General features: G+C 49.7%; 1 protein-coding gene across 17 annotated transcripts in view; it reads left to right on the top strand.

Moving 5' to 3' along the window:
* The window catches only part of COL13A1 (collagen type XIII alpha 1 chain), a 94,373-nt gene that overhangs the window by 42,018 nt on the left and 42,449 nt on the right, over positions 1-9,906 (top strand). For 14 of the 17 annotated variants that reach the window (XM_017826082.1, XM_017826094.1, XM_017826093.1 and 11 more), the window contains 7 exons: positions 296-322; positions 1,370-1,396; positions 1,515-1,541; positions 1,832-1,858; positions 5,374-5,439; positions 8,982-9,098; positions 9,581-9,622. In XM_017826082.1, the coding sequence (XP_017681571.1) occupies positions 296-322; positions 1,370-1,396; positions 1,515-1,541; positions 1,832-1,858; positions 5,374-5,439; positions 8,982-9,098; positions 9,581-9,622 (333 nt within the window). Of the gene's footprint in view, positions 1-295; positions 323-1,369; positions 1,397-1,514; positions 1,542-1,831; positions 1,859-3,860; positions 3,918-5,373; positions 5,440-8,981; positions 9,099-9,580; positions 9,623-9,906 lie in introns of all 17 variants that reach the window. The other 3 variants (XM_017826096.1, XM_017826091.1, XM_017826078.1) reach the window with 1 other exon arrangement.

The raw sequence follows: 9,906 nt of genomic DNA, 5'->3' as shown, positions 1-9,906 counted from the left end.
TACTGCTCTGTGGGCACACACTGCACTCAGCAGAAGCTGTTCTGCCAGCCCGAGGGGGGCTGAACTGTGTCCCAGCCATGCCCTGCAGAGCCTTTTCACCCTGTATTCAGCCCCCAGAGCTTTGTTCTGAGCATTCTGCGTAGCAGGGAGTGGTGTCCTCTTAATTGTGTGAGCAAAGCTCGGCACTGCATCCCCCTTTGGAGGTACCTCCCGAGGTAAGGGGGAAGTGGGGTAAATCAACATCTTCTAGTGACGGTGGTGGCCGAAGCTGATGCATATTTTCTTTCTTTTGCAGGGTCATCCTGGACAGAAGGGAGAGACGGTAAAAATATACATGTTTGTCTGCAGGTGATGGGTGGGTTTGAAATGATGTTGCCTCTCAGCTGGAAACAAGCTCATAGGCAGGGTAGCAATCTTCGTTCAGCTGATGCACGAGCTGCATCCCTAATTCTGTAACTTCATAATAGCAGTGCTGGGATGCACAGCTGTAATTTTTACATTATGGCTATCAGATTTATCATGTCACAACAGCAACTCTCTAGTTACGCCTGGGATGTGTTTTCCTTGCACTTAGCAATTATGTTCTTTAAATATATTCTGGGAGCTGACATTTTCTGTGGTTGGCCTCATAGCAAAAGTAAAAGTTGATGGAAAGATTTCTCAAAACCCATCTGGCAGCTTTCAACTTATCTAACAACAACCAAAACCCCCATATTTTTTGTATTAAATGTGTTCCCCCCCCCCCCGAAGCTCTGTTTCATATGTGCATCATTCTTAAAATGCATTTGGTTGAAAATGATAAACTTAGGCCGCACTTGATGGAAGCCCAAATGCGGTCTTGTTCCTCTTGACATCTCTGATGATGAAATCCCAAACATGAGTATGCCGAGCTAGCAGCTCTGTAGTCACCTTCGCTCACTGGAGTGCTGAATGTTTTCTTCTGCTAATTCTGTTTTTTGAGCCCGAGTGTCAGTACAACCCTCTGGCAAGCACATGTTGAAGATCCCTGCTCCCGACTCCCATTGTGCAATCCTAGCTCAGGCTTCAGTCCTGGCTGCTTCTGGTTCCATCCCAGTGCGTCGGCCGAGGAGCCGCACTGTCAACTGGGGTCCTGGGAACAATAAGGGTGTGTTTTCCTGATGATTTTTCCCCTCTCCTTTTAATAATTCCCCCCTGCAGTGCAGCCAGAACATGTGTGCATTTTTACTCCTCCAGAGTAACAAAGTGAGCCCAGACTTCTTTTGGGAGTTTTCTCCACAATTGTTTTTAAAAGCTGAGTTTTTCACCTACTTCATACACTGAGAGCTGTTGTCTTCTTGTCACTGTAAATGGGAAACCATCTCATGCTCACATATGTATTTCTTTAAAGGGTGCTGCAGGTCCCAGGGGACAACCTGTAAGTATCCAAGTATCCCATCTCATCCCTATCCCATGTCTCCCCCTAATCCCTCTCCCTTGGCATTCACTGAACTCCTTAATTTACTGAGGCCTATTTTGTCACTTTTCTTTTATAGGGACCCCCAGGACAAAAAGGAGAAAAGGTAAATTCAATGGGAGATGTGTTAAGAATTAAATGTAAAGAGCGGAAGGGACTCAGTGGACTTGGTGCTGCTCGGCCTGACTTTGAGTGGCTGAGGAGTACAGCAAGAGCAGAGGGCTCAGGGGATAGGTGACAGGAGGCAGGCTGCTTGTCGGGTGCAAATTGGTATAACTGCACTGAATTTGATATAGTCACAATGATTTACACCTTCTGGATCTGACCCCGTGTGCCTATTTCAGTCCCCTCTGTTTGTGGTTTAAACTCTTTCCTTTTAATCCTGTTCTTTCACAGGGTCAGTGTGCAGAGTACCCGCACAGGGTAAGTCATTAGTGTTATTATCCTCTGTCCCGTGCCTTCCTGCATGTTAATCCTCCCTCGTTTGAATGGCTTTTTGTTGTAAGTAGAGATCGTCTCATTAACAAGATGCGTCATCTGGGCCCCGAGGGCAGCGCTCGGCTGATTGATGTGTTTCACAGAAAAGCAGCAGATAAGGTTTTCCAGGAGGGATGTTGGTTCTCCGGTCTGTTCCTGCCCACCGGGGCTGACCCCTAGATATCTGCTGTCATTGCTGCTTCCTGGAGATTTGTGCTGGAGAAGGGAAGGTCTGTGTCCTCACCCCAAAACCCAGTGAAACCTGAGGTTTCTGGAGAAGTAGGGGTCACTCACATCTTGTGCTGCTGCACCAGCTCCGTGCTGCTTCCACAGCCTCTGTGGTGGTTGTGTTCTGCCTCTCCTGTGGCCAGGAGCAGTGTGGGGTTTGCAGACCTGGGAGAAACTATCATCATCCCTTCATTTTTTCTTCTCCCTCATGGTGGTTTCACCCCTGCATAGAGGCAAGAGGCTGTGCTCCCTGACCCACCCACAGTGCTCTGGCTGGTCCCTGTGCCGGTCCCCAAGCCTGGTGGACTTTCTGCCTGCAAGGAAGAGGCTGAGAGGGAGGGTTGATGCCAGCAACCATTTAATGAAAGCCAGGATGTTGCCCCACTTGCCTGGCCTGGCCGGCATCCACAGCCAAGAGCAGAGAGAGTACATCATAGGGTTTGAGGGGATTTAACCAGTTCTAAAAACAACCAGAGTGCTGAAAATCCACTGGAAATGCATTGGAACGACATCATATGAAGTGGCTGGAATTTGTAATCTGGGTGTACAGGGAGACAGGCTTAAGAGCTTTCTGTTTATTTTTGACGGGCCTCTGGATAATTAGCTGGGCTCTGGTCCCTGGCCCCGAGGGAGCAGGGCTGGGATGCTCGGAGCAGCAGAGCCAGTGGAGAGAGAGCTTGGCTGGCAGCAAGGGAGAAGGGAGCTGTGGGTATGTGCCAGTCCCCGTGCAATAACAGCCGGTCAGCTGTGTTTATTTAGCGAGCGGGCTCACGAGATTGTTATGTTAAAAAGAAGCTAACAACAGTGTTCACCGAGCATCGTCCTGGGTCGTGTTACAGCCCTTGGCTCCCACCGTCCCCAGCGCTCAAGGTGAAAAGCAGTGGCAGACCCAAAGCAATACTGGGAAGGGAGATGCAGCTGCTGCATCCCTGGAAGTAGCCTAGGCTCGGGCTTGGGGGGAAAGGCACGCTGGTTTGGTGGGCTGGGATTGTAGGGTGACACGCTGCAGGGCTGTGACAGCGGGAAAGGGACGGGTGCAAAGCTTCACATCTTAGCAGTGTTTCCTTGGCTCTCATGGAGGTACTTTTGGTTGCATGAGGCAGCAAGTTCAACATTTTCAAAAGCCTATGAGTTGTTCCAAGGCAGAGACATGCTCGCGGGAAAGGTGACTGTCCTCAGATCAACTCAAGAATGGGCTGTGCTGAAGGCTCTGGTCACAGATTGTGCAAGCTCAGGGAGCCAGAGGCACAGACCAGTCAACAGAGGTGCAGTTCTCTTTCTTCCTCCCTGAATGAAAATTAGGATGTTGTAAAAATGCTACACAGCTGACTGAATTGCAATTTATTCTTGCTTTTCTGTTTGACAAGGTTCTTTGTCAGATGTTCTGGGTGAGGAAATGAAAACCAGCATCCTGAAAAACCAGGGATGTTGTTTCAGTTTTGTTTCATCTTTGTTTTTGTAGGAAGGAAATACAAAGTCAGGCTATATGCCTTGGCTCTTGTAGTTTCCTATTTTTTTTTTTCTGTATAAGTCTGTATGGCCTGCACTGCTGTGAGGGATGAGCCCAGGCATTGGGGCTACACATGTGGGGTGAGATGACCACTTGAGCTCGAAGTGCTGCTTGGGGGAAGGGGGGACGAGCTGTGCTCCGTCTGCTCTCAGAAATGCCGTGTGTGTCTAACTGACCCCGTTTGTCTCACGTGTCTTCACTGTTCCCCAGGAATACCTAAGTACCACCCTTGCAGCCCTGCGCTCTAACCAGATCCTTACGCTGAAGGTTTGTGGGTAATAGTCTGATGTGACCCAGTTCTGAAGCAAAGGCATGAGGATGTGACTCCAATATTGCACATTGCCTTCTGAAAAAACTTCCCATTGGGACACAGAGGAGACAGGGCAGGAGCTGGGTGGGAGAGCCTTCAGATTTCTTCTCTAAACTCTCCCACTTGCACCTGAATCCATTGCTGGGTCTTGTCTCGCCTCTGTTTTTTTTTCTCCTTATCCTTTTCAGCATCCTCCTTCTGCTTCTCTGTAAGCTGCATAATATTTCAGATACCCTTCAGAGCTTGAGGAGCCAGTCAAAGCCAGCTCAGCTGGCTCTCCTGAGCTATGGGGCCTCCTGCACTGTCTTTTAGAAAGGGATAGAATTGCCTTTGGATAAAATCAGCCCAGCTGAGTTTCCAGCAGCACTGCTTCTGGAGCGATAGCTTGTGGCTGTCTGGATCAAAGCATTCAAACACAACCACTTGATCACAATGCTGCAATATTGGGTTGCCTCTTCTCTTTGCAACAGGACTGGATCCTTGCTTTCACTGTGCACAAGAAGGACAATGTTCGATGGGAATAAAGTGCACTGCTTGGAAGTGTACGGTGACTGTGGTGGGAGACCCGTGGGCACACCTCTGGGATCTGAGCGCACGGCTCACACGGGGAATGGCACACGCGGGCACAATTTTGTGTCTGAGCACAGAAAGCCTCTCCCTGTGTAAATCAAGAGCAGCTTCAATGGAAAACTGATAGCAACAGGAAAGTGGATCAGGCCAGAGGAGCATTCCTGGGCCTGGAGCCGGCACAGTGGGTGCCAGGCTGACAGCAGCGTGCATGCAAGTGGAAACTGGATACAGCAGAAGGATGAACAAATGCTCCTGAGCTTTAGTGCATTTGATTTCTGTGTGTCCGGGTCAGCTTTGTACCCTAAGGCAGCATTCCTGGCTATAAGCAGTCAGAGGGTGATGTTACTGTTGAGCAGAAAAAGCAAAGCACCGGCTACCAAGGCAATGTCCTTCTGCAGAAAACTGCCATTTGGATAGTTGCCCCAAATCTGATGATGAGAAATTAAGAGAAACAGTCTCATCACTGCAGATCTTAGCAGAGCCAGTGGGGGTATGTCTTGCAGTGAACAGTGCCTAAGGATATCAGTGGAGCTGAGTTAAAAACCCCCTGGGTAAGTTCTGTTTCTGAGCAGAGGAAGCTGTAAAAGCTCTGTACAGTGGGAGCATCGAGATGGTGAGTGGCCACCCTGCACCTGCCAGGCTGGCACTGCCAGTCCCTCTGTGAGCAGCGCGGGGAGCTCAGAGGTCTGCCCGCAGGTCCCTGTGCTGTGCTCACGCTGGGCTTTATTTTCATGGCAATCTCTCTGTTCCCCTCTTCTCTGTTCTCTCCCCTGGCTACTCTCTGACTCTCGGTGCCCTAATGGCCTCCTTTGCCCTGTGACCTTCTGGTTTGATCTTCTTCAGCTGTTGCCTCTCCTCAATTCAGTGCGGCTGGCTCCACCTCCGGTCATAAAGAGACGCACTTTCCAGGTAGACTTCTCCTCCTCATTGCCTGTTTCTAAGCTTACCCTGATGCTTGCCATTAATCAGCTTGCTACCTGTCTTTCTTCCCCTACAGAGGGGTTTCCAAGAGTTTCAGGCAGAGCTGAGGGACTTTCTTTGAAGCAGAGGAAATCTTTGATGTGATAATGTTGCTAAAAAGAAATGCAGTGAAGCCAGTTTTTTAAACTGAAAGAAATGGGCCATGAAACTGTTCTTAGGGCTGTCGACAAGCAGCCTCCTCCCTAAAGGAGTCAGTTCCTGCATATTCAATCTCCAGAAGAGGTTAGAAACCTCTAGCTGAAATGCAGCTAATGTCTGTGAAATTTAACTGAGATGAATGAATAGGCAAACGCTTCTTCTGAGGACTAGTCTAGTCTGAGGCACTTGGGAAATGTGTTTAAATAAGCTCTTAGAATGGTTTCATTAAATTGCATTAAATCTTTGTGTAAACACATTTATTTTTGTTTCCAGGACCATAATTCATGTTTAGTTTATTTTGGGAATTAATTCATAAAGCGAATTACGGACATATGAATAGTGAATAAGAGTGTCCACAGTCAGAGTTCATGCGGCTTTTAATGAGCCCACTTTAAGCTCCCTCATTCCATCAATTGGGATTAACTCTCCGTGTGGACAAACCGCTGTACTTACCCCGTGAAGTGCGCTGGGCACTCTCTATTAAGTGGCTGGGTTTTGTCACCCTGCTGCCTGTCTAGACAGTTGGATGCTAGCAGGGAACTGTAGGATGCAATTAGAGACCTTTACCATGAGGTGCCTTGTCCTTGCCCAGCACTGGACAAATCTTGACCTGACCAGTTGAGCCTGTGCTTTCAGTTCAGTTTCTATCGATTCAGCATTTGCACCACACAGAGCCCCATGGCTTGCACTGTTTGCCCTTTAAAGTGACAGTCTGGAGAGCCAGGCCAAGGACTGACCTCTTGGGAAGGCTTTGAAAGCTGAAGTTCCTCTCCAGGATGAAGTGGGAAACTTGAATAGCTGCCCTACGTCCTGTCGTCAGCCAGGGCTGCAAATTCCCTCTGTCCGCAGAGGCTTTAACTTCACCGGAGAGTTTTGCCATGATCTGTTTTGCTGTTGCTGTTTCGTTCTCTAAGTGCAACAGAGTGTAATCTGCTCCTACAGGTCTGCCAGCACCAGGCAATTCCAGGAGCCCAGCGTATGAATACTAAGAAAAAAAGTGAAGCTGCAAAATGAATGTAGTGCCAGCACCTGGAAGAGAGGAAAACCATGCTGCTGCCTCTGAGCACATCAGCAGGAGTGCTCTGCCCAAGGGCTGGGGCTTAGCCGAGAGAGGGGCTGAGCAGGGTCCTGTGTGAGGAGGCTGAGCAAGAATTGCAGTGCGGGGGCACAGTCAGGGTGGCTGCCTGGCGTTTAAAAGAACTGAAAAGTAGCTACAGTCAATGGCTAAAAATATAGAATGAGAACTGATGAAAATGACACCTGATCTCCCACTTACTGTATCCACTTACTGTCTGGTTACCTCTGTGGGGGTCCTTTTGTGCTGAACACATTAATAAGACTATAATGATGTGGTAATAATGCTTTGTGTGTTTAGGGATCTGCATGGACTGACACTCTCCTCAACAAAACACGCTCTAAGGCAGCAAAGCAAAGGTGATGTGAATGGGAGTTTGGGTGAGCTCTTCCAGCTGCTCCCCATGCTGGGGCAGGGCTGCTGCTGTTCCCAGCACCTTGTCCCCTGCCGGCACCCCTTCCCAGCACTGTGCTGCATTTTAGTGCCCTAAATCTGGAGCATGGACTGGGCTGGCAGAGAGCAGCTGAGGTGGGAACAGGAGAGAGAGCCAAAGTGAGATGGGCAAAAAGCCCCCTTTGCCTTCCCATGGTGCACCCATGCTGGGGGTGCTGTAAGATGGAGTGGGAGGGAAGTCTCTGAAGTTGGAATGAGAGGTCAAGGCATGAGGAAATCTAGGAATATACTCCAGCGTCCTCCCAACATCTTCATTAGATCCAAATTACCTTCCACATTTAAAAGCTATGAGACCATTTACAGGACAGTTGAATAGTACTGAGTGTGGAGGATAGTGAAGCTTAGGAAAGATCCTGTGTTCCCTTGCATGGGCCATAGGATACACTTAAAAAATGGGGGAAAGTGAGGATGCCCCTCCTGCCTGGCCCAGCAGGCTTCCCAGTGTGGGCTGTGGGTCCAGTGGTGAGGAGCAGGAGAAGGGCTGTGGCTCTACACATGACTGAGCTTCTTGTGAGCCTGGCCCACGTGTTGGAAATTTTCTTTTAAATAAAGCTCATGGAAGAATTTGCATGAGCAAATTTGCAACTTATTACTTTCATCTATCATTCTAAATAAAGCAAACATCCCTGTATCTGCATGTTTTACTAAAGGCAGCCAGGATAAACAGCACGCTTGGTAGGAACACATGCAGGGGACAGATTTCATGCGTCCTCCTGCAGTGTATAAGGCTGTAGAGAGGATAAATGCAGTGGAGACCCAACTGCACACCTAGTGATTTTTAACTGAGAAACAGCCATGTTTGATTTCTGGCTTCCCATGGATCCACCAAGTAGCATTTTTCTAATTTAAATTGGATCACTAACAGTGATCACTGTCATGATACTTTATCCAGGGAGGGGAGCCTGTGAGACGAACAGCGCAGCGCGGGTGCCACGGTGCCTCAGGATCTCGCTGGATTCATCAATTATGGATCAGCAGTCTGGTATTCAAACGTGGCGCTTCCAACCCACTGTCTCCTCAGCGCCGCTGGGTCCCACGTCCAGGTCCTTGGGGCCAGATGACATTGCTGAGGCATGAGCCACAGCCCCCGAACGGCTACTGAGGGCCTGGGGAGGAACCGGCTCAAACGGCCCCGTGGCAGAGAGCTTAAAATGGCAGGTGGCTCGGCACGCACTGCCTTGTTAAATCTTAGAAAAACAGGCTATGCCTGGTGCACATGGGCCTGCTTTGGGTGGGCTCCAGAAATGCCATGATGATCGTGTTATTTTCTTTTGGGTTTGTGGCATTTCTACTTTTGGTCCTTGGCAAAACAGAGGGAGTGTTGTCCAACAAATATAGCATGGGGGAAAAAAATAAGCTGAGGTAAGACACTGCGGGTTTGCCTGGAAGTGCCAGTGTGGTCATGGGAGGCTTTGCTTCACATGTGACTGTCAAGTGCTTTGGAAAGCCTCCTCAGAGGCTCAAGAGACGTCGGTCTTTTGCATAAATATTGTACTTGACCGACTCAATGAAGAAAAAGGTCTCTTTGGAATGCTCTGTCATCTATAGATCCCTTTAGAAGAGAGGTCTGATCAGGCAGCTTCAGATGTCTTTGCAAACCGTAGGGTGCTGGCTCCTGCCACCCAGGCAGCCCAGCCATCCTCAGCAGGGCTCTCCATCACTCTTGGAAACTTCTCCTGGCACTAACCTGTGACTTGCTTCTACCTCATCTGCTTCAGCCAGGCTGGTCTGCCTTGAGCCCTTGGGGTGGTGGTGTGAAGGGTTTGCTCTGCCAGCTGATAACCTCTTGCTTTACAAACCACAGGGTGAACAAGGACAAGCAGGGATTCAAGGTCCCCCGGGGCCCCCTGGACCACCAGGGCCCACTGGACCGGCTGGACCTGAAGGAACCCCAGGACGTCCTGGGCCAGTTGGACCCCCTGTAAGTCCAATTACTGAAAAACAAATTCTTCTGCTTCCCCTTCCCCTGGGGCACAGGCAATTTCCTCTGGCCTCTCTTGCCTTTGCTGAAGCTGAGATAGTCATGGACAGGAGACTTGCAGAGGATGTGGATGTGTGGAGCGGATGAAGTTCCCAGGAAGGAGGGGAGCGGGAGGGAAGGCAGAGGTGTGCACAGGGCACTGCTGCTATCTGGGCACACAATGGGTGACACCAGGCTCATTTCCTCCTTCTCAGACCCTGCAGAGGGCCCCGGAGAGGAAGTAACACGAAGGGTGTAATTGTTGTGCTCAGAACAGAAACCTGACTGATAAGAATCCCTGCCACCCCTTTGAAATCCTGTCCCTGCTCTAGCAAGCAGCCAAGGAGGGAGAGGACAGAAGCACCATTTATAAAGTCATACCATTGCTAAATGGCAGGGGACAGGGCAGAAAACCCTGCTAATGTACCTCTCTCTTGTAACAGGGCAGAGCGGGAGAACCTGGGAAGCCTGGCAGAGACGGAAAGGTGGGTACCAGGAACCAGCTCCGTTCCTGGGAGCTGCAGGGGGAGACATGGCACACTGGCTCTGCAGCCTCTGCGGAATGAAAGGAGTTTCCATCTCAAAGAGTTTTCAAGGCCTGCTAGCAGGACAAGCAGGTCTTTTCCCCAGAGGCAAAAGCACCTCTCCATACGTAGTACTGGAGTCAGGGATCCTGTAAGCATCCTATTTCTCTCTGAGCTCTGAGGAGCCAAGGATAGGATGGCTGAACACTTGAATTGCCATAAGCAGGCAACATCAAGGGTGGTGT

The sequence above is a fragment of the Lepidothrix coronata genome, unplaced genomic scaffold, assembly GCF_001604755.1.
Source record: "Lepidothrix coronata isolate B3197 unplaced genomic scaffold, Lepidothrix_coronata-1.0 Scaffold124, whole genome shotgun sequence".
Lineage (NCBI taxonomy): Eukaryota > Metazoa > Chordata > Aves > Passeriformes > Pipridae > Lepidothrix > Lepidothrix coronata.
Note: the sequence above shows the minus strand (reverse complement) of the source record. Positions and strands in the feature narration are given on the sequence as shown.